The sequence below is a fragment of the Phyllobates terribilis genome, unplaced genomic scaffold, assembly GCF_046119375.1.
Source record: "Phyllobates terribilis strain yellow unplaced genomic scaffold, ASM4611937v1 Scaffold_5__5_contigs__length_657084704, whole genome shotgun sequence".
Lineage (NCBI taxonomy): Eukaryota > Metazoa > Chordata > Amphibia > Anura > Dendrobatidae > Phyllobates > Phyllobates terribilis.
In genome coordinates, this window is record NW_027362765.1 from 416,174,673 (window position 1) to 416,199,809 (window position 25,137).

The window sequence follows — 25,137 nt, forward strand, 5'->3', positions numbered from 1 at the left end:
GATACCTCTCTGATGGCCCCCATAAAGTATGATGCCAGCAAAAGTGCCCCCGACAGTAAGATACCCCCATAGTGATTTCCTCCTCAGTACCCTCCACACACACAGTACCAGTACCTACAGTACCACCTACAAAGTATGATACCCCCACAGTAACCCCAACACAATCTTCCACAAAATATGATGCTCCCCCAAACAGCCCTTCAAATGGTATAATATCCTCTCAAATGGTATAATGGCTCCACATATCCCTCCAAATAGTATAATGACCCTCACATAGCCCCCCAAATAGTATAATTGGCCCTCACCAGTCTTCCAAACAGTATAATTGTCCTCACAAAGTATTCACTTAATAAAAAAAAAATACCTGTTTCTCCCTGTTCCTCTGCTACGCCAGGCTCTGCAATGTGTAATCTAAAGCCCTGCGCGTCTCAGTGCAGCAAGTCATCGCCCCTGCTATGCTGAGACTTTAGATGCACAGCGAGAATGATGGAGAAGGGAGAGGACAGCTCCCTCTTCCATCATTACTTTCAAGTGCATCTGCATCCAGGGTGCCGATACAGTTGAAAATGTGATGCCGTGTGGGGGCCAGAATCTGGTGCTGATACGGGGTCCTATCGACTCATAGTCCCTATAGCAGCTCAATAGTCTGCCAGTATTAGGGGTACATCACTGCCCTTGTCTCGGCTTGGCAAGTCCATTATTTATTCACTATGCCTCCCAGGTCTGGCCTACAAGTTGCTTCTTCAACCCACTCCTCTACTATCTGCCTTGGGCCCACAGCCCACAGCTCTATTTCTGGCTCTAGGCCGTACTCACTGCAGCTCAGTTCTCTTTCTGTGTCTCTTCTATTCACCACACAGGGTCCAGGTTGCTTTGGCTGCCGCTGGATCCAGTTACATAATTTTACTTTCTTTTTTCTGCTAATTCCTTTCACACACTCTTCTATATGTAGCCTAATCTGATATATGGCCCAGTCTGTCACAATGCCTGTGACTGCCTTCAATTCACTACTAACAGCTGACTCACTGTAACTGGGAAGCGACTCTTCTTTTAAGCCCCCGTTTCACATAGCGAGATCGCTAGCGAGATCGCTGCTGTGTCACTGTTTTGGTGACGCAACAGCGACCTCACCAGCGATGTCGCTATGTGTGACACTTTGCAGCAATCAGGCCCCTGCTGTGAGGTCGCTGATCGCTGCAGAATGTCCTGGACCTTTTTTTGGTCGTTGCCCTCCCGCTGGTCAGCACACATCGCTGTGTGTGACCAGTGGGAGCAGCGATCAGGCTGGTAACCATGATAAACATCGGGTTACTAGGGGCACATGCGCACCTAGTAGCCTGCTGTTTATCATGGTTACGAGCCTGCTAAAGTGAGTGGTAACCTCCTGCTCACCGTAGCAGGCTGGTAACCATGATAAACATTGGGTTACTAGGAGCGCGTGTGGCCCTAGTAACCCGATATTTACTATTGTTACCAGCCTGCTCCTGCTTCAGCAGGCTGGTAACCAGGAGCAGGACATCGTGGAAAGATTCTTTCCACTATGTCGCTGCTCCCCTGATCGTTGGTGAGCCTGCCTGTTTGACAGCTCACCAGCGACCACATAGCGACGCAGCAACGATCCCTGACAGGTCGTATCGTTGTCGGGATCGCTGCAGCGTCGCTACGTGTGATGGGGCCTTTACTCCCAAACATTCCTCCCATCTAGAGGACAGTCTGACTGTAAACTCTTCCTTTCCCAGCTCTAATGGGAGAAGTTAACTAAATTCAGCATAAAACAATGCTCAACAATAAAATATTTTATAATATCACATAAAAGTCTTCAGGGAGGGTGTCAGACATCTTCTCGTTCCTTTATACTTAGATTAGACCATTTTTAGTAAAATACTAAACATAAAAGAGAAAGTTTAAAGGTGTCCCAGCTAAATCTATCCGGTACCCAGTGTTGTACTGAGGTGCCAAGGGCCCACCAGTAACCAACTCCAGGGCCCCACTTTTCAGATACATGCAAATGTGATATTAGTCTCAATCACAAATTTATATACAAGTGCATGTCACTAAATTAGAATATCATCAAAAAGTTAATTTATTTCAGTTCTTCAATACAAATAGTGAAACTCCTACATTATATAGAGTCATTACAAACAGAGTGATCTATTTCAAGTGTTTATTTCTGTTAATGTTGATGATTAACACAAAAGTCATTATCTCAGTAAATTAGAATACTTTATAACAACAGCTTGGAAAATGTTTTTAAAATCCGAAATGTTGACCTACTGAAATGTACATATGTTCAGTAAATGCACTCAATACTTGGTCGGGGCTCCTTTTGCATCAATTACTGCATCAATGCGGCGTGGCATGGAGGCAATCAGCCTGTGGCACTGCTGAGGTGTTATGGAAGCCCAGGTTGCTTTGATAGCAGCCTTCAGCTCGTCTGCATTGTTGGGTCTGGTGTCTCTCATCTTCCTCTTGACAATACCCCATACATTCTCTATACTAGATTCTCTATGGGGTTAAGGTCAGGCGAGTTTGCTGCCAATCAAGCACAGTGATACTGTTGTTTGTAAACCAGGTATTGGTACTTTTGTCAGTGTGGACAGGTGCCAAGTCCTGCTGGAGAATGACATTTCCATCTCCAAAAAGCTTGTCAGCAGAGGGAAGAATGAAGTGCTCTAAAATTACCTGGTAGACGGCTGCGCTGTCTTTGGTCTTGATAAAACACAGTGGACCTACACCAGCAGATAACATGGCTCCCCAAACCATCATTGATTGTGGAAACTTCACACTAGACCTCAAGCAGCTTGGCTTGGGTACTTCTCCACTCTTCCTTTAGACTGGTACCCTGATTTCCAAATGAAAATTGGAACTCTGGGACCTTGGGGAGTGTGTCAATGACTGCCTTCTGGACATCTGTCAAGTCAGCAGTTTTCCTCATGATTGTGGAACCTACTGAAACAGACTAAGGGACCTTTGTAAACGCTTAGGAAGCCTTTGCAGGTGTTTTCTGTTAGTTATTCTGATTTACTGAGATGATGACTTTTGTGTTTTCATTGGCTGTAAGCCATAATCATCAACATTAACAGAAATAAAAACTTGAAATACATCACTCTGTTTGTAATGACTCGATATAATATCTGAGTTTCACTTTTTGTACTGAAGAACTGTAATAAATTAACTTTTTGATGATATTATAATTTAGAGAGATTCACCTGTAACAATGAACTGGGTAGATTGTTAAATGAATAAGAAGCTGTATTTGTCTGTACATACTGACTCAAGTACATTGTAATAAGTACTGCTCATGTAAGAGGGTGGTGGTCCGCTCTTGCATAGGGCCCACCAGAGGATTCTCCTGTTCTCCTGTGGGCCAGTCCAAGCCTAGCGGTACCTCATTACAAATATGATTTCAGCAGCTAACTATTATTCGCAGGAGAAAGTTACCAGTACATATGCCAAATGTAGCCATGAGTCCTCACCCAATGATCTTTTGAACTCCGTTGGGTGTAGTATACTTGTTTTAATTACTGTATGAGGTAGCACTGTTGACTTTGCTTTCCCAAACAGTGGTCAACTCCCAAATAGTATGCAGTATTTTTTTTTTTACATTGTGGCCAATGACCAAATGTTGCATGCCACTATAAAGCTATACATCAGGGAATATTCATAACGTACACTTATGTAGAGCCATAGTGTATAGAAAGAGCCAAACAGTGGGAGCAGTTTTTTTAACAGTTAACTATTAATTAATGGTTAAAGAACACACATATATACTATTAATTATTATGATAATGTGCATAAAAGTATAAAATCTAATAATACTTTAAAATCATATCATATAGAAGTGCTTTATATTAATAGTATAAAGAAAACAGCATAATAATGAAACTGAAAATGCTGCAATAATGTGCTGTGACAGATATATCCATCATGAGCTCTTGGTAATCATTATGTGTCCCCGGTGTACATGTTTGTCAGGGTGTAGATGTATGTAACGAGCTCAGAAGCTGAGGACACCACATACAGGGCAGGTGCTGGGTATGCTATACAACTGGCACCTGCTTCTAAGAGCAGGGATCAACTCAATCTCTGTTTGCTGATGTTTAACAATTGAAGTGTCAATGTTAATAATTAAAAGTGGCATTTAAATGATGTGAATGTCGGTTGATATGCACACCAACTCCCATCAGCATCAAGCCACCATTAGGCAATCTCTGAGTGAGGATGGGTTGTCATGACCTGTTGAAGGCCCCCATTGCTGCCACCTTAATCCTTAGAAGAATGAAGCTACTTAAAAGAACTAAAAAGTAAAAGAAAAAAAGAAAATTGAAAAAAATCTAAAAATTAAAATCGCCCCCTTTTTCCTCATTAAAAATAAAAAAAGCATAACTGGTATTGTCGCTTTCTTCAAAATATACAATCTAGCAAAAGATAAAATATATTAAACCATGCGTTAACACCATGAAAAGAAAAAAATAAACTCTAGAATTGCGTTTTTTTGGTCTCCATACCTCCCTAAAAACTTGATGCAATGCAATCAAAATGTCATATGTACCCAACAACAACGTCAACTTGTGGTGCCTCTGCGGATTCAGTCGCCACAGAGGTACTGCATCTCACCCAGAGGTGTGGTATCTCACGCTCAGGTAAGGATGGAGTACTGCCCGGAACCCTAACACCTGCATCCAACACTACACTACTCCAGACCGGCAGGAGGGGCAAGATGCGTCACTTTCCTGCTGAGCCCTGTCCCTGGTTGGAGTGGGGGGAACCAAGTGAGGGGGAACCATGTAGTGGGTGTGGGTGGAGGAAGTAGTTTAGGGGAGCACTTCAGTAGGAGTATAAGAAAGAAAGGAACCATCTAGAAGCAGCCAGTCCTGCTCAGGAGAGCAGTGGAGGAGGTCTAGGCTCCTGGCTCCAGTGCTTGGAGCAGGAGTTGAGAGGAGGAGGGCCTAGTAAGAGAGGCTCAGGAGAGAGAGAGAGGACGGAGCAGAGGAAGGCTCCAAAAGGAACAGAAGGGATCCTAGGGGCACGGGAAGTGTGGATGCCACCCGTGCGCCCGAATCTGCAGGAACGTAGAGGGATCAGGCCGCAGAGGGGACCGGCCCCTAAGTTAGTGGAGAACTACAAGGCTCAGCTAGAAACCGGAGGCTTCTGTACTTTCAGGGTGCAGCTGCCAACCACCACAATTACATCGCCGAAAAGGTGGCCACAGATAGTCCAGGGGACTGCAGGTCGCCCGACAAGATCCGAGGCTACCGGCTTGGGACACTGATTGTGAGGCACAGGGCAGGAGGGTGAGAGCCTGAGCAGGAAGACGATCGAGGAGGGAACATAGAACGGGGTGCCGTTTAAGTACTCCTGAGTTACTTGAGAGATTGCTGAACCCCTTCCTTGGTGAACGCAGGATGACGTGGGAGGTTACTATAGTACTGGTAACCTGGAGTTCAACAACTGTGAGTAAACCTTGAAGACTGCACCCCACTGTGTCCTAGAATTATTGCTGCGCCATTATCTGCACTACACTGCACAGCAACATCTACCTCATCATTAACCATCACAGCACCGCTCTGGAGCTTAGCTCTACCTGTGGAGAGCTGAACCAACTCTGCTGCATTACCAACAGCTCCAGAGAATCGGCAACGCAGCGGCGGCTCCATATAGCCGAATACCACAGATAGCGTCACAAACATTAAACTTTAAAAACTATAATCCCCTTTTATTGACTGCCCTGGGTCACGGACCGGGTCACCGCCACTGTGACATCCCCCAGCATCGACCGGCCCAGCTACTGAGTATCCTACGGCCCAGGGGGCGAGTCATACTCACTACACAAAACAAGCCCTCACACAGCTCCATAAAAAAGAAAAAATGGCAATACAAGACAGATTTTTTTTTTACAAATATTTGAATTTTTTTTCACCACTTAAAGGGAATGTCACCCCTCTGGGCGATATCAGACCTCTACTATGGGCATACAGGTGTTTGAAATGTAAATCTATACATACCTGTATGGCCTATAGTAGAGGTTTGATTGCAGAAAAATCAGTTTTAATCAATTCTATTTTCCACAGGTTTGGCGTCCGGAGAATGCCAAAAAATCCCTGCCTATCTCTTTATTATTCCCCTGAATCCTCACCTCTCTATCATATTCCCACCCTCCACTACATGTCACAGGGCCTTGTGACGTGCACTATTGTCCTTCACTAGCTGGGCATACGCAAAGTGCCGCTCACATAGAGCACGCTTTGCTTTCTCCTGGCCCCGTCTTTCTGTGCTCCGCGCCGCAGGGTTCTATTGCGCAGGTGCCGGGGAGTCACTGTTACTGTGACATGCGGGGGAGGGGAATATGATAACTAAGCAGATAGGAGGGGACTTAGGGAAATAATAAAAAGGCGGGGATTTCTTGGCGTCTCCCGGACACCAAGCCTGTGGAAATCAGAATTAACAGATTTCTCTGCAATCAAACCTCTACTGTGGGCCATACAGGTAAGTTTAGATTTTCATTTCTATAACCTGTATGCCCATAGTAGAAGTCTAATATCGCCCAGGGGGGTGACCGATTCCCTTTAAGTAAAAGAAAAAAAAACTATGCAAGTTTGGTGACACTGCAATCAAAGTGGGAAATTATGTTGCCAGGTCCTTTTTACTGCACAATAAACATCTGAAAACATCAGAAAAAATAGAATTTCTTTTTTTTTATCATTTCATCAAACTTGGAATTTTTGTTTTCCTTTAAAAGTACATTACATAGTAAATGTAATGATATCATTCAAAATTGCAACATATCCTGCAAAAAATCAACCATCATATGGTCATGTCGACAGAAAAGTAAAAAAAGTTAAAGCGCACCTGTCAGCAGGATTGTGCTCAGTAAACTACATACACTGTCAGGTGGGTGACATTACACTGATTAAAATGATACCTTTGTTGATTAAATCCATTCTGTGGTTCTTGTGAAATCTTTACTTTCAGTTTGGAGATAATGATATGCTCGTGCTCCGGGGCAGCCTGTGGGGGGTCACTCTATCTGGTGCTCTGCTTACATATTCATCTGTATGCTCTCGTGGTACTGTAGGTCACTGATTGTTCACTGACCTGCCTCCTATTTTACATAATGCATCTAGTAGTGCGGGGCTAGGTAAAATAGGAGGCAGGTCAGTGAATGATCAGTGACCTACAGTACCACGAGAGCATACAGATGAATATGTAAGCAGAGCACCAGATAGAGTGCCCCCCACAGACCGCCCACAGGACGGATTTCATCTACCAACGTATCATATTAATCAGTGCCCACCTGACAGTGTATGTAGTTTACTGAGCACAATCCTGCTGACAGGTGCACTTTAAGTATATTTTATAGTAAATGTAATGATATCACTCAAAATTTGCACTTATCCTGCAAAAAACCAACCCTCATATGACCATGTTGACAGAAAAGTAAAAAAAGTTATGGCTCTTGAAAGAAAAGGAGAAAAAAACAAAATTGCAAAAAGGAAAATTGGCCGCTAGGGGTTTAAGAGTCAAATGACTTGACTACATTTATTTTTAATGTAACACTTGCCTTTCCTAGATGATGTCAAAGAAAGGCCAAAACATTTTACAACAAAAAGAAGTTATTTTCCAGACATCTGGCTGTTTGAGTTAGTTCCTGTAGGGTGAGTATGACACCACTTTATTACATCAATGTCTTTAGTTGTGTGAAATATACATTATTATATTAAGGCCACGTTCACACATTCAGTATGTGGGCAGTATTTTACATCAATATTTGCAAGCCATGCTGGGCATGCTAACTTGGTCACCATGACTGACTATCAACCTCCTGATGAACCTGTTGGGGAAATGAGTCGGGGCTATAGCTGAGGCTATCATCATGAATATGAGCTGATAATTATTATTTATTATTTACCATATATTATTTGTCCCTGTTTTTGCCCAATTAGAGATAGTTATTTGGTATATCATTGTACTACTATTGGAAATACTACACACTAGTGCATGTGCCCATTCACATATTATTACCTATGATAGGGACATATTGGGCAATTATAGCGACAGCCACCGATGAGTGGGGGCGCCATTCTCATTCATCAGTAGGGTGCCAACCTCCGTGTATAGGCAGTTACAGATACTTGGGATACAACCTAGTTTAATTTAGCGCATCTTTATTGCCTAGTATTTTTGACATATTTTATCAAATTTTCTTAGATTATCTTTCCTGTTTTTTGTCTTTTTTGTTCTTAATTTTTTAACATACAGTGAAGGAAATAATTTTTTGATCCCTTGCTGTTTTTGTAAGTTTGCCCAATGACAAAGACATGAACAGTCTATAATTTTAAGGGTAGTTAAATTTATTTGCATTTTGCAGTGAGAAATAAGTATTTGATCTCCTACATACCATTATGAGTTCTGGCTCCTACAGAACAGTTAGACACTCCTAATCAACTCGATACCTGCATTAAAGACAGCTGTCTTACATAGTCACCTGTATAAAAGACTCCTGTCCACAGACTCAATTAATCAGTCAGACTCTAACCTCTACAACATGGGCAAGACCAAAAAGCTTTCTAAGGATGTCAGGGACAAGATCATAGACCTGTACAAAGCTGGAATGGGCTACAAAACCATAAGTAAGACGCTGGGTGAGAAGGAGACAACTGTTGGTGCAATAGTAAGAAAATGTAAGAAAAAAAATTACTGTCAATCGACATCGATCTGGAGCACCATACAAAATCTCACCTTGTGGGGTATCCTTGATCATGAGGAAGGTGAGAGATCAGCCTAAAACTACACGGGGGGAACTTGTTAATGATCTCAAGGCAGCTGGGACCACAGTCACCATGAAAACCATTGGTAACACGTTACGTCTAAAGGTTTAAAATCCTGCAGTGCTCGCAAGGTCCCCCTGCTCAAGAAAGCACATGTGCAGGCCCGTCTAAAGTTTGCCAATGAACACCTGGATGATTCTGTGAGTTATTGGGAGATGGTGCTGTGGTCAGATGAGACAAAAATTGAGTTCTTTGGCATTAACCCAACTCACCGTGTTTGGAGGAAAAGAAATTCTGCCTATGACCAAAGAACACCGTCCCCACTGTCAAGCATGGAGGTGGAAACATTATGTTTTGGGGGTGTTTCTCTGTTAAGGGCACAGGACTACTTCACCACATCAATAGGAGAATGGATGGAGCCATGTACCGTAAAATCCTGATTGACAACCGCCTTCCCTCTGCCAGGACATTAAAAATGGGTCATGGCTGGGTCTTCCAGCAAGACAATGACCAAAAACATACAGCCAAGGCAACAAAGGAGTGGCTCAAAACAAAGCACATTAAGGCCATGGAGTGGCCTAGCCAGTCTCCAGACCTTAATCCCATAGAAAACTTATGGAGGGAGTTGAAGCTCCAAGTTCACAAGCGACAGCCTCAAAATCTTAATGATTTGGAGATGATTTGCAAAGAGGAGTGGACCAAAATTCCTCCTGACATGTGCGCAAACCTCATTATCAACTGCAAAAAACGTCTGACTGCTGTGCTTGCCAACAAGGGTTTTGCCACCAAGTATTAAGTGTTGTTTGCCAGAGGGATTAAATACTTAGTATTTTTTTGGGATATTCTATCTCTCAATGTTAAAATTAACCTACCCTTAAAATTATAGACTGTTCATGCCTTTATCAGTGGGCAAACTTACAAAACAGGAAGGGATCAAATAATTATTTCCTTCACTGTATATCTAATAAAAACATTCATTCATTCATCACAGCATTTGTCTTGTCTTACAGCTCAGATGGACACGTTGTGCTGAATCGAACAACTCCACACAGTATCACTAGATGGGTAACCGATGCCTTCTGCTTGGGCAAGAATGGTTTAGACAGTGTCACCGATGTTGACCTCACCACATTCCAACCATATTTCATTGACTTGATTGTCCCCTCCTCTGTGGTACAAGGAGAGAAATTTACAATACAAGCCTTGGTCTTCAGCTATGAGAAGAAATGCATTCTGGTGAGAAATATTATGCACATTTTTAATGTTAAAAAAAAAGTTTGCCCTTGTCCTTGGCTGACAGATTCGTGAACCCTTTGTACCTGAACTCTCAACATGACAAGTGTAAAACATGTTTACCCATCTCACCAGAAGCTCCCCAAGCACAAGTGGCCCTGGCATCAGCCCTGGTTTGCCTGAAGTTAACATTAACCTTGTTTTATTTCTATAGTAAGAGGTCACATTGCCATCATTAGTCAAATTATCCCTTCACAGCATGGCCAGCAGTAGACTAAGTGGACTGTACCTTTAACTAGTTGGTCAAAAATTTTAACCACATGCATTTGGTTCATAAAATGAAAGATAAAGCCATGCAATTGACATGGCCAAACATCAAGAGCAGAATAAGATATTCTCCCTGCGTGTAGCTGGGAGGGAAATAAACAGGAGATAGAACTGAATTACAGTCCTAATTAAGCAGGGCCATATTATAAATTTTGCAGTATGGCTGCAAAATTAGTTATTACAGTCCTGTATAAATTTCTTATAAATCTAGTAGACAACCTTTCCATCGTTGTGGTGTCGACAATTGAGGGAAAGTGAAGGTAAATTTTATACTACAACTCATAATTTTACTAAGTATCTCAAGGATTTTATGTTCAGGTCACCAAAAACCTCAACTGTACAGAATAAGAACATGTTTTATCTTTTTTGCATTTCTGAAGTGTGTATTAATTTGCTTTATTGTTATAACAGATTGGTGCGGCGCTGGGTGACTCAGAAGATCTGATAACAGCCCAGGACAAGGAGCAGGCCCGATGTGTCTGTGAGGGGCATTCACACAGTTTCACCTGGGATGTTTCAGCTGTAAAACTAAGTACTGCAATGATTCATTATTTTATGTATAACTGATGTTTTTTTTTAATAATCAAAACGATTTGACTTTTGTTTTCTCAAATCCATACAATGTGGTTGTTGTTTTATAAACTACTCCATGTGTAAAACATATTGCCTTAGGTGTCTTCACATGTGAAGGCATATGGAGAGACAGTAGGAGCCCAATTAATTTATATGAGAACCCCATTACCACGCCTTACAACCTTGTCAATGAGCCCTTAGTGGTAGTATTAGGTTCCTTTAGCCCAACATCTTGTGATCCAAAAAGTTTGATATTCCGGTTCTTGATTCGAACACAGAAATGATAGATAATTTACTTTATACTCCATAATATGTCCCTTACTTTGGACTCTAAATTCATGTTTCAGAAACCCTAAAGATTCATGTTGAGAGTGGGTCCTTAGACGTGAAAGGAGATTGCACCGAGGATGTTCTTCTCATAGGAAAGGATCTCAGAACGGACTCTGTGGAGAAAACTATTGAGGTCAAGGTGAGAGACAATAACCACAATGCATATATAATGTGCTACAACATTTTAGGGTTATCTAAAGAGGACCTGAATACTTAGTAATTGTAAGCCCTCGTACAACTATGTTGGATTGCTGATTGCCATGTATTTACCGGGAAGGTCAATTTTGTGGCAATATAAATTCTCATAGATTCTGCAGCAATGAGCACATTTTAAAGTATATTCTGCCAGAGTCAATCTTAAAGGGAACCTGTCATTTCCAGAAACATCTGAATCATTTATTCCCAAAGCTGGACCGCACTGATATCTTCAGAAATAGAATGATGGCTACACATGTGTGGCTCTATCCATTCATTATCATAGGAGCTTACTTGGCAGGTTTTGGAGATTACATAGGAATGAATGGAGAGAGCTATAATGTACCATGTAGTGCTCAAATAATATAATGTACTACTAACACATAGTGACATTGCCAGATACTGTCCAAACAACAGTCCAATAAAAAAGTAATACATTGTAGAATAGATTCAAACATCAAGTATGAGATTGAGGTATAAACTCTAGTTGTTCCAAGTACCCAAAGCATCAGGACCAGTTGCAAACTTTCTGTAAAGAAAATACAGTAGGTTAAACATATATGGACTGTACATAAAGTTATTTCTTTCTGTTTAGCCAAAAGGATATGAAGAGGAAAAGACGAAGTCATTCCTTATTTTCCCAGCAGGTAATTAAAATAAGAACATGAACACAATCTGAGATAAATGCAGATGCTGCACAAACAATAAATTAACGCTGATATGTTTAGGTTTTAGATTCTCTATTCACACATTCATCTGCAATAAATAAGGGACATGAGACAAACATGGAGATTAAGTCCTCTCTTATTCTATTAATCTTGTGACTTTAAAAAAATGTCCCTCTGGAAATATTCCCCTAAAGTGCATAGTCCCACTCTGTTGTAACATTACAGGACATGTATACTGCCTATGTAACACATATTAACATCAAAATTTATTGGGGTGGCTAATTTCCTTCATCTCTCCCATAGACATCACCAACCAGTAGTTATAGTCTACGGCCCACAGCTTGCTGGTTACAGTTTATTGCCCACAGCTTGGCGATTACAGTCTATGGTGGACAGTTGGGTGGTTACAGTATATGGTCCAAAGCTTGGTGGTTACAGTTTATGAAACACAGCTCAGTGGTTACAGTCTATGACCTACAGATTAGTGCTTACAGTTTATGAAACACAGCTTGCTGGTTACAGTCTATACAACACAGATTGGGGCTTACAGTCTATGGCCCACAGCTTGCTAGCTACTATACATGGCACAGAGATTGGTGATTATAATTTATGAAACACAGCTTGGTCGTTATAGATAATTTACAGCACCACAACCAGTGAAAGTTTAGAAAGGCAGTGGTAAATCTTTCTAAGCAAAATGACTCTCTAAGTTAGTGAACAAAAATATTTGTGGGTTTGTGGTGGCCGTTTCTGAGACCAGTCCTTAGTATATTTTTCTGTTGTTTTATCTGTGTGAGGTCTTGTTTTTTGTTTGATGAGCAGACACTTTTATTGATATTATTTTGGCGTACATATGTGTTATGCGCTGTGCAGAGGGACCCAGGAAGACTGGCACAAAACCAGCAAAGGTGCAGCCACAGACGCACTTGGCACAATCTGCCCAGCTAGGCGAGCCCTTGAGGGCCGGAAATACTCTTCACGCAGCTATCAGTAAGGCTATGTGCCCACGATGCAGAAATGCTCAGGATTTTTTCCTGAGCGTTTCTGCATCTCCCTGGCAGAAAAAAACGCATGCGGATTGTACATGCGGATTGTATATGCGGATTGTACATGCGGATTGTACATGCGGATTGTACATGCGTTTTCCTGCCAGGGACATGCGGAAGTGAAGCGTTCTTCACATGCATTTCCGCATGCGGGTTGACAAGCGCTTTCCAATCGATTTTAGCATCACTTGGAAAGTGCTTGTCAACTTGGTCACACTATATAAATCCATGCAAACAGCATGGATTTATATAGTATGACCCCCAAAGAATGTCAAAAAATAAAAAATAATCTATACTTACCCTCCGATGGCTCCTGTGTCTTGCTTCGCGCTCCGTCCTGGCTGCCAGCAGTGGTACACTGAAGGACCTGCCGACGTCAGCGTCGCGTGACCCGTCACATGACTCTGACGTCAGCGCAGGTCCTTCACTCCACCGCTAAGTGCCGGGAAGCAAGGAGGAGAGCACCGCGGGCCGCCAGAAGGTAAGTATATATATATTTTTTATTTTATTCTTTATTTACAGGTTTTTTAATGGTACCTGGGAATGGAGGAAAGTCTCCTCTCATCCACACCCGGTACCATCCGCACATTAGAACATGCCAATTATGCAAGTACAGATGCAGTCTAGCGGAATTGGCGCGTTCTAATGCAAGTCAATGGCGGCGAAAACGCAGCGCTTCTGCAAAATAATTGGTAGTGCTGCGTTTTTTTCTGCAATGATACTCCGCAGCGGAAATTTCAGCAGCATGTGCACAGCACATGCGGATTATCATTGGGGAACATTGCTGCCCTTCTACCATGCATTTTTAATGTGTTTCCGCAGCGTTTCCGCAGCTGCAAAAAAGTGGAGAAACGCATTAAAAATGCATCGTGGGCATACAGCTGACGCGCCCCCTGGGCCAGTGCTGTAGTGCGGCGCACGTGTGCGCGGGGGAATACCCGGAGCCGGATCCGATGGGGGTAGTAGTCTCCGAGTGGCGGGGACCCGGTCCGTGCCCAGGGTGGTCAAACTAAGTGTGTGGCAGTCTTTGTAGATGTTGTTTAAGTGTCGACTACGCCACCCGTTGATTTGCGGTCGCAAGGCCGCCGCTGCAGAACAGTCCGCTGAGGCCGGTGGTATGTGTGCAGCAATGGTGGTATAACCCCCAACGGGAGAGGTATGGCCTCAGGGCAGCTGGTGCGGGTGAAGGGAGTGATAGAAAGGGCGTCCCGGTACCTTTAGTGCTGGTAGTGCGATGGAACACAGAGACTGATTGCAGTTTTCAATGCTTTACTCACAGATGTTATCAGTGTCAGTCCTGCAGGTGATGACGACCCGAGCCGTGCTGCGTCCACCAGGTACGGGGCTCGACCAACCCCCAGGCAGTTCCAGAGTGTGACCTTGAACTCCTTTCTCCGTTCCTTTCTCTGGCCGTCCCCACTAGGGACCCACCCATGTCCAGCTTCCTCGGGCCTTCTGGTGGCGAAACCTATCTCCGGTTTCCCTGACCCTATGTGGCGTGCCTTCGTGGTGAGTGTAGTGAGTGGTCGCGCCAAGACGTGGCCACGACCTCCAGTTCCTGGCTGAGGATAAGTGGCCTCCACCAGTTCGGGATCCGGTACCCTGATCTGCCAACCCTTCACCCGCTGACTCCTAGCGTGTTCGGGTTCCCTCTTCCTTCATGTCTCTGGGCCTTTCTCCAGGTTCCATTCCTTCCTTGTTCCTTTCCTCTTGTCTTTCTCTCTCTTGCTCCCTTCAGGAGCAGCACCCAGACAGGGCTGCTGCTCCCTGTCACTACTCTTCTTCTCTTTTTCTGTCTGACTGAACTGAACTCCTAAGATGGTGCCCACCTTTTATACTCCCTCTGACACCCGAGCCCAGGTGACTAGCCACCAATGGGCTCCTTCCTATGCCCAGAGTCCCTCCCCTCTCTGCTCCTGCACCACTGGGATATTCCTCCCCCCCTCCCACTCCAGCCAGGGACAGACGCTGTCGTACCTGCACATCTATCTGGTGGGAGTACCGTTGTTCTGTCCCCCAGAAATGGGATGTATGTGGTGCATGCAGCTAACTGAGTTCTAGTCCACACTCCATCCTTACCCGGGAGTGGAATACCACACCTCTGGTTCGAGGTGCAATACCCCTGTAGCAGCCGAGCCCTCGGGGTGCTACACAGCCTTAATGGAAGGGGGACTTTGGCTGAGCCCTTCCTAGGCCCACTGTCACCTGGTATAAAGTGTAGAGGCTGGAAAGATAATGAGCGCAAATAGGGCTTTACCTGATTACAACCAGTATAAATTAATTAAATTCTTGCACTCACCTTAGTAAGTTGCAGCCTGCAACTATATGTAAGCATGTACCAGCTGCTGCATAGCCTTGGATCTGTCGGATAAAGAGTTGATGCAGTATGGAGTAAAAATGGTTTGTACTGCGCTGCTGGCTGACCACGTGGGAAAGACACATCAAATCCAAAGGAATTCCAATAAGGATTTTTTACTTTTTTATGTCCTGTCTGCTAAAGATTAAAATCAACCCATTTTGAAGTTTTATCCAACTTCTTCATCAGGATAGGATAGGACAAATCATATGGTCAGCCAACAGTGCAGTAAAAAACGTTTTTACTCCATATCGCATCACTGTCACCTGGTGACGCAGTCAGTGCCTGCCTAGTCAAGAACCTGCTGAGTACCTCTGCAAGAACTCCAGAAGTAAAGCCAGAAGAGAAAATGAGAAAACCCCTGAAAAGATATCAACACTAATGCTAGCACCACTCACCACCAAGCACATGGGAACTGCAATAAACAGCAAAGGACTGAGCAGGGAGCAAGATTAAATAGCCTGCCTAATGATCAGGTGTTGCATACCTACAAATCATCCCAAGACAGCCACTCCCTGCTAGTTTGAACAGCAGAATGGATAACATCTCACCATTGCATAGTGCCAGGCACCGCAGCGTCCTGCGTTGCCTGCAAATCAGAGAAATCAGTGAAAGACATGGTGTCCTGCATCCTCACACATCTTACAACACCAGAATATGATCCTCCATAAGATTGGGACAGTTGTTCAGGACAATTGTGGCGCCTGCGACCAGAGTAGCGTAACACTGGACCTGCTCCATTCCAAGGTGGGAGCATAGAAACACGATTCATAACAATATGATGTATTAATTGCTTTTTACTGCATTTGTTATTTTTGGGGTGGAGATGTGCCAACCAAAAATGGCTATTCTTACTTTTCCTCCTCCCCATACACCAGTTACTGCTACTGAGTAAATTATTACTCAATATTTTTATTTTTTTAATTTATTTTCAATTGGGGATAAAAGGGGTGATTCGTGCTTGCATGTTTTTATTTTTTTTATTTGTTACTGTTTATTTTATTGTTTTATCTATATAATGCAATACTATAATATGACACTGGTAGAAAATGACTAGTTATGAGCGAGCATGCTTGCTACTGCTCGGTGCTCGCCCAACCATCTCACTGCTTGAGATGCTCGGTGCTCGCCTGTTATGTTCTGCTACCAGAGCTAAGGAAAGAGAGGAGATCTGTCCCTACGATAGAACTCAGCTGAATCCCTACGATGTAACAGGGGACCTGATCCTGCGATCAGACCTGCTAAAGTCCTAAGCTAGTCTGTACGGAGACCTATAGATGTGGGGAAGGAATCCCTACAAGTACTAAGGACTGGGAGGAATATGGGACACCTCCTAACAGAAATAGTAGCAGACAGACGAACAAACAAAATATATAGAACATAGAGGTCAGTAGACCAAGCAAACTAACAGAGCAAGACACAGAGCACAGGCTAGCTAGAAAGTAGATATACAATGAAGTCCAGCAAAGCCAGAAGGGCGGAGCAGGATTAAATAGGCCAACAAGGTCATGTGACCAGCAAAGGAAAAAAAACCTAAGAGCAAGGTTCTAACAGTACCCCCCCTTCTAAGAGGATCCTCCGGATCCCCTAGGACCAGGCTTATCAGGAAATCTCCTGTGAAACGCTCTGATAAGTCTGGACGCGGAAACATCATCCGACCTCACCCAAGACTTATCCTCGGGACCGAAACCTTTCCAGGCCACAAGATACTGCAAACTACCTCTATACCGTCTAGAGTTAAGGATGCGAGAAATTTCATATTCCCCGTCCTCCACCACCGGAGGAACAGAGGCAGAGGCGTCACAATCCGATACAACAGCTTTTTTCAACAGAGAGACATGAAATACCGGATTAATTCTTCAGGAGGTAGGAACCTCCAACCTAACAGCAGATTGGTTGACAACCTGAAGCACCTTAAAGGGCCCTACAAACTTGGGACCCAATTTCTTTGAAGGAATCCTCAACCGCAGATTCCTAGAGGACAACCAAACCATGTCACCAACAGCGAACAAAACCTCCTGTCGTTTCCTATCAAAGTAGTCTTTAGATTTTCTGTTGGCCTCCTGAAGATTACCACGCACATCCGTCCAAACTCTCTCCAAATCACCGGAAAAATTCTCCTCCTCAGGCACGGCAGACCCCAACTTGGAGAACGACCCAAACGACGGATGTCTCCCAGAACAACAAAAAAAAGGCGAACAACCAGCAGAAGAAGATGTATGATTGTTCAGAGCAAATTCAGCAAGTGGCAGAAACTCAGACCACCCCTCTTGATTGTCTGCCACAAAACAACGCAAGAACTGCTCAACATCCTGGTTTTTCCTTTCTGTCTGGCCATTAGATTCAGGATGATATCCGGACGAGAACGACAAATGAACTCCCAACCTATCACAAAAGGCACGCCAAAAACGAGCCACGAACTGAGGACCCCTATCAGAAACAATGTCAGTAGGAACGCCATGAAGTCTGACAATTTCCTTGACAAAGGCTTTAGCGAGAGTTTTAGCGCAGGGCAGTTTGACGAAAGGAACCAAGTGACACATCTTGCTAAAACGGTCCACGACCACCCAGATGACAGTAAAACCCTCAGAGGGGGGAAGGTCAGTTATAAAGTCCATAGCCAAATGTGTCCAAGGAGCACTGGGAACCTCCAAAGGATAAAGCAACCCCGCAGCAGGAGTATGTGAGGACTTAGATCTAGCACATATAGTACATTGACGCACCCACTTAATGACTTCCTTCTGCCATCCAGGCCACCAAAAACTGCGACCCACCAGTCTCTTGGTCTCAGAGATTCCGGGATGACCTGCCAACCGAGATTCGTGACACTCAACAAACAAATCTCTCCTAAAGGTCCCAGGCACAAACAACCTCCCATGAGGAGTGTTAGAAGGGGCATTCTCCTCTGCTTTAAGAATCTCATTTTCCAAAACGGAGTCCAAAGCAGCTATCACAACACCTTCTTGTAAAATGTTCTCCTCTTTCTCAGCACCGACTATGGGAGAAAAACTGCGAGACAAGGCATCCGCCTTAACATTCTTAGTACCAGGGATGTAAGTAACGGAGAAATTAAACCGCGAGAAAAACAGTGCCCACCTAGCCTGACGGGCATTCAGGCGCTTGGCAGCATCAAGATATATCAGATTTTTATGATCCGTAAGAACCTGAACGGGAAATTCCGCACCTTCCAAGAAGTGGCGCCAGTGTTCAAATGCGAGTTTAATAGCCAATAATTCCCGATTACCAATATCGTAATTCAGTTCAGTCTCCGAAAATTTTTTTGAAAAAAAGGCACAGGGATGTAATCCATCCCCGTTATCCTGAGACAATACTGCCCCCACAGAGGAAGCATCAACCTCAACCAAAAACGGCCTAGTAACATCAGGCTGCATAAGGATGGGAGCAGAGGTGAACCTCTCCTTGAGATACACAAAAGCTTCAATGGCCTCAGAAGACCACTGAACCGCATCAGCACCTTTCCTGGTGAGATCAGTCAGAGGTTTGACAATACTAGAAAAATTTTTTATGAATTTTCTGTAGTAATTGGCGAAACCCAAAAACCTCTGTATCGATTTCAAACCAATAGGCCTAGGCCATTCCTGCACAGCCTGAACCTTAACCGGATCCATCTCAAAACCTTTGCTGGAGATAATGTAGCCCAAAAAACTAATTCTCTGTACAGCGAACTCACATTTCTCCAGCTTAGCAAAAAGCGAATTGTCCATTAATAACTGTAATACCTCACGCACGCTCCGCCAATGAGACTCCAGATCCGGCGAATAAATCAAAATGTCATCCAAATACACAACCACATTTTTACCGATCAAAGGTCTAAGGATGTCATTAATCAGATTCTGAAAAAATGCAGGAGCATTAGTAAGACCAAAAGGCATAACCAGATTCTCAAAATGACCCACAGGAGTGTTAAAAGCAGTCTTCCATTCGTCACCCTCCTTCATGCGCAACAGATTGTATGCCCCCTTAAGGTCAATTTTAGAGAACCACTTGGCCCCCATTAACTGGTTAAACAGATCAGGAATCAATGGCAGTGGGTAAGGATTGCGTACAGTAATTTTGTTAATCTCACGAAAATCCAGACAAGGACGTAAACCGCCATCCTTTTTTTTTACAAAAAAAAATCCAACCGCCACAGGAGACTTAGAGGGCCTAATGTGACCGGCGGCCAAACTTGTCTGTATGTATTCCTCCAAAGCCTTCCTCTCAGGAATAGTAAGGTTAAATAAACGACTTTTAGGAAGAGTCGCTGCAGGGACAAATTCAATAGAACAATCATAGTCTCTATGGGGAGGCAAAACCTGCGATTCCTTCTCAGAAAAAACTCTCCAAAAATCCTGAATAGGAACAGGCAATTCTCCCCTATCCAAAGCTGCAATACGCCCGTTACAACACTTGTCATAACATTTATGGCTCCAGGATTTAATTTCACTGGTAGACCAATCCAGTACAGGATTGTGAAATTTTAACCAGGGCAATCCCAATATTACTGGAGAAGGCAAGTTATTCAACACTACCAAATCCAATTTCTCATGGTGAACACCATTAATAGTGAGAGGAAATTCACAGACCTTGAGAGTAATATTCTTCAAAGGGGAACCATCCACAGAAACCACAGCAATGGGGGATGATAAAGGTTCAGGTTTTAAATTGAGTCTTTCCACGAATCCCCCATCAATTACATTCAGAGTAGACCCGCAATCAACAAACACCCAAAATTCCATTAATTTTTTCTGAGCAATCGTGGAAGCAGCTAAAAATATACCCTTGGAATTTAAACAGGCAATACGGGCGTGACTGACCTTTTTTTTTTCTTTCTTCATACGAAGCTCACAGCCTTTAATCAAATGACCAGATTTTCCGCAATAGAAACACAAGCCTTCAGAAAATCGACGGTCTTTTTCTTGAGAGCGAGGTGCCACCGATCCAATCTCCATCGGTTCACCACTGTTAGTACACACATTCTCATAACCAGAAACTGACATAGCAGAGGATTTGCTCTCATTAACCCTTGCACGCAGTCTTCTATCCACCCGTATAGCTAATTGCATAGCCTGTTGCAAATCTTCAGGTGTAGGATAAGCAATTAGCAGGTCTTTAACCCTTTCACTGAGCCCAGCAAGAAATAGACTTTTCAGAGCAGAATCGTTCCACCCTGTTTGAGTAGACCAACGACGGAAATGAGTACAATATTTTTCCACATTACCTGATCCCTGTTTTAAACGTCTCAACTCAGTCTCAGCTGATGCGACACGGTCAGGATCATCATATAATAGTCCCAAAGCAGAAAAAAAACTATCCACTGATAGTTACATAGTTACATAGTTAGTAAAGCCGAATAAAGACTTGCGTCCATCAAGTTCGACCTGTTAGTTCTGTAATTGCTAAAGTTGATCCAGAGGAGGGCAAAAACCCCAAATGATTTAGCCAATCTTCACCTGAGGAAAAATTCCCTCCCGACTCTGAAACCAGCAGTCAGAATAAATCCCTGTATCAACCTACTATTTTATTTTATTTTTAAGTATATGCAGAAATCTGCCTGGTATCTAGAAATGCATCCAGTCCCCGCTTGAACTGGTTTAGTGAATCCGACATTACCGTCTCCTCACTCAGTGAATTCCATATTCTCACTGCTCTTACCGTAAAGAACCCCTTCCTATGCTGGTCCTGAAACCTTTTCTCTTCCAGTCTTAGTGAATGCCCTCTTGTTACCGTAATATCCCTCCTTTTGAACAAATCCCGGGCAAGGTCTCTATACTGTCCCCTAACATATTTGTACACATTTATTATGTCCCCCCTCAACCTTCTCTTTTCCAGGCTGAATAGTCCTAGTTTTGCCAACCTCTCTGGGTATTGCAGTCCCTCCATTCCCTTTATTAATTTTGTTGCCCTCCTTTGTACCTTTTCAAGCTCATTTATATCCTTTCTATATATTGGGGCCCATAACTGAGCACAGTATTCCAAGTGTGGTCTGACCAGTGCTTTGTACAGTGGAAGAACAATGTTCTCCTCCTTTGCAGCTATACCTCTTCTGATACATCCCATTACCCTGTTTGCCCTTACAGCAGCCGCCTGACTTTGGGCACTCCAATTTAGTTTGCTATCAATCAAGATGCCCAAGTCCTTCTCCATCTCTGAATTCCCCAATGATTTCCCATTCAGTGAGTACTGGTGACTTCCATTTTTCCTTCCCATATGTATGACCTTACATTTCTCCTCGTTAAACCTCATTTGCCATTTAATGCTCCACCTACCCAGCTTATCCAAATCCCTCTGTAGGTCTGCACTGTCCTCTTTTGTATTAATTGTTTTACATAACTTTGTGTCATCTGCAAATATTGATATTTTACTATTTATCCCGTTGACTATGTCGTTAATAAAGATATTAAATAACATTGGGCCTAGTACAGACCCCTGTGGTACCCCACTAGTGACGCTTACCCAATCTGAGTATATTTCATTTATAACCACCCTCTGCCTTCTATCCTTTAGCCAGTTAGCTACCCACTTGCAGACATTTTCCCCCAGCCCCATCATTCTCATTTTGTATACCAACCTATTATGTGGCACGCTATCGAACGCTTTTGAGAAGTCGAGATACACGACATCCACTGGTTCCCCCTGATCTACTCGAGAGCTAACCTCCTCGTAGAAGTCAATCAGGTTTGTTTGGCAGGAGCGATTCCTCATGAATCCATGTTGGTTCGGGGTTAATAGATTATTAGCGTCAAGATGCTCCAAGATTGCCTCATTAATAAAGCCTTCAAAAATTTTGCCCACAACGGACGTCAGACTCACCGGCCGATAGTTTCCGGCGTCACTTTTTGCTCCCTTTTTGAATATTGCCACTACATTCGCCTGTCGCCAATCAAGTGGTACAGACCCAGTCTCAACAGAGTCCTTAAATATAAGATATAACGGTCTGTCTATCACATTACTTAGTTCCCTTAGTACCCGTGGGTGTATGCCATCAGGTCCTGGTGATTTGTTTATTTTAATGTTACTGAGGCGTTTCTGTACCCCAGCTTGGGTTAGATTTGTCATACTTAGTGGAGGATTAAGCTTGTCACTTCTCATTTCGCCTGTTAGTTCTTTTTCCTTTGTGAAAGTTGACGAAAAAAATTTATTTCATAGATTAGCTTTATCCTCATCTTTCTCTATGATTTTGCCTTCATCACTTTTTATCGGTCCAATATTATTCGATTTAATCCTTTTACTATTTATATACGTAAAGAACAGTTTGGGATTTGATCTACTTTCCCTAGCAATACGTCTCTCTGTTTCCTCCTTTGCTATTTTTATTTGTTTTTTGCAGGTTCTCTTTTTTTCCTTGTAACACATTAGTGCCTCCTTGCTGTTTTCCTGTTTTAATCTCTTGAATGCCTCTTTTTTGCTATTTAACGCCCCTTTTACGTTCTTATTCAACCATATTGGTTTCCTCTTATTTCTGGCCCTTTTATTCCCATACGGTATATACCTCTCGCACTGAGTATTCAGAATTCTTTTGAAGGTTTCCCATTTACTATTCGTATTTCCTTGATTAAGAACTTTGTCCCAGTCTATAAGTTGAAGGTTTTCTTTCAGCTGATCAAACTTCGCCCTCCTAAAGTTTAATGTTTTAGTTGTTCCCTTATTGATAACCCTACTGAAGGGCATTTTGAAATTGATAATATTATGATCGCTATTACCTAGGTGCCCCCCTATCTGTACCTCAGTTATTCTATCAGGCCTATTAGTCAATATTAAGTCCAACACTGCCTTCCCTCTCGTTGGTTCCTGCACTAGTTGGGAGAGATAATTATCCTTGATATTTGTCAAGAACCTTTTTCCTTTCTGCGATCTACAGGTTTCTGTTTCCCAGTCAATATCCGGGTAGTTGAAGTCCCCCATTACAATCACCTCATTATGTTTTGCTACTTTGTCTATTTGTCCTAATAGCAGTTTCTCATTCTCCTATGTTATATTGGGTGGCTTATAGCAGACCCCCAGTAATATTTTATTATTATTTTTTGCCCCCTCTATCTCTACCCACATGGACTCGACCCCCTCTTCTCCCTCTCCTATATCTTCCCTTAGTCTGGGCTTTAGACGTGACTTTACATATAAGCAGACTCCTCCGCCCTTCCCCTGTTTCCGGTCCCTTCTAAATAAACTATAATCTGTTAAATTTACCGCCCAGTCGTAGCTATCGTCTAGCCAAGTCTCTGTTATACCTACGATGTCATACCTCTCCTCCGATATAAGCGCCCGCAGCTCATCCGCCTTATTGGTCAGGCTTCTTGCGTTGGTCAGCATGCAAGATAAAACTTTGGGGTTATTTAGCATCCTATTCTTCTCTAACGATCTAACTGTACTATCCCCACCCCCCTCTCCACCCTCATTATATTCACTTCTCCCCTTCCCCCTTGCTTGCCTCACATCCCACCTATTTCCTTGGTTCCCCCCCCCCCGTCTCTAGTTTAAAAACTCCTCCAACCTATTAGCCATCTTCTTCCCCAGCACCGCTGCACCCTCCCCATTGAGGTGCAGCCCGTCCCTACGGTAGAGCCTGTAGCCGACAGCGAAGTCGGCCCAGTTCTCCATGAACCCAAACCCTTCTGCCTTGCACCAACTCTTTAGCCACTTATTCACCTCCCTAACCTCCCGTTGGCGCTCCTGTGTGGCTCGCGGGATTGGTAGTATTTCTGAGAAAACTACCTTGGAGGTCCTTGCCCTAAGCTTCCTACCTAGATCCCTGAAATCATTTTTAAGGACCCTCCATCTACCACTCACTTTGTCATTGGTGCCAATGTGGACCATGACCGCTGGGTCTTCGCCAGCCCCACCCAGTAACCTGTCAACCCGATCCGCGATGTGCCGGACTCGAGCGCCAGGGAGGCAGCACACCGTTCGGCGATCCCGGTCTTTGTGACAGATTGCCCTGTCTGTCCCCCTAATAATAGAGTCACCCACTACCAGGACCTGTCTAGCAGCCCTACACTTCCCCCCTCCCCCTCATTACTGGAGCATACACTCCCCCGGCGGTCAGAGGATCTGTCGTGCTCCAATAATGCCGGTTCTGAACCAGCCTTCCTATACTTCTTCCCTCTATCCCTTATAACTGTTACCCAGCTCCCTGCCTGTTCAGCCTGCGCTTCCCCACTAAGCTCCACCCCCAGTGTTGACCCATTGAGTGTCTGCTCGGTGAGCAGCAAACTCCGTTCCATGTTGTCGATGCTCCTCAGCACCGCTATCTGAGCACTTAGATCCAGGATTTGGGCTTCCAAGTGCACGATATGCTCACATCTCTCGCAGCAGTATGGATCCCTGAGCGGTAGCTCAGGGAATGCATACATTGCGCAAGATGTACACTGCACGGCTGCGGCCAACATGGACGTCATTCTAAATATGGGGATACAGTCAGTATATATGTACAAGTACAAAACACAATTATTTATATATAGGTGTATGGACGGGGATCAATTAGGGATGTGCAAGTGTATCGATTAGATATCGGCGCGGGATCAGTTAAGTATGGACGGGGGATCAATTAAGTATCAATTAAGTATGGACGGGGGATCAGCTGAGTGGGTCAGGTGGATTAATTAAGTATGGACGGTGTGTCAATTAACTATGGACTGGGATCA

At 43.7% G+C, this 25,137-nt stretch overlaps 1 protein-coding gene across 1 annotated transcript in view; it reads left to right on the forward strand.

The window, feature by feature from the left end:
- Nucleotides 1–25,137, forward strand: part of LOC141273398 (alpha-2-macroglobulin-like protein 1) — a 196,128-nt gene that overhangs the window by 94,673 nt on the left and 76,318 nt on the right. Inside the window, exons 18-22 of the mRNA XM_073685168.1 lie at nt 7,571–7,655; nt 9,779–10,004; nt 10,740–10,860; nt 11,249–11,370; nt 12,022–12,073. Coding sequence (XP_073541269.1) covers nt 7,571–7,655; nt 9,779–10,004; nt 10,740–10,860; nt 11,249–11,370; nt 12,022–12,073 — 606 coding nt within the window. The remainder of the gene's footprint in view (nt 1–7,570; nt 7,656–9,778; nt 10,005–10,739; nt 10,861–11,248; nt 11,371–12,021; nt 12,074–25,137) is intronic.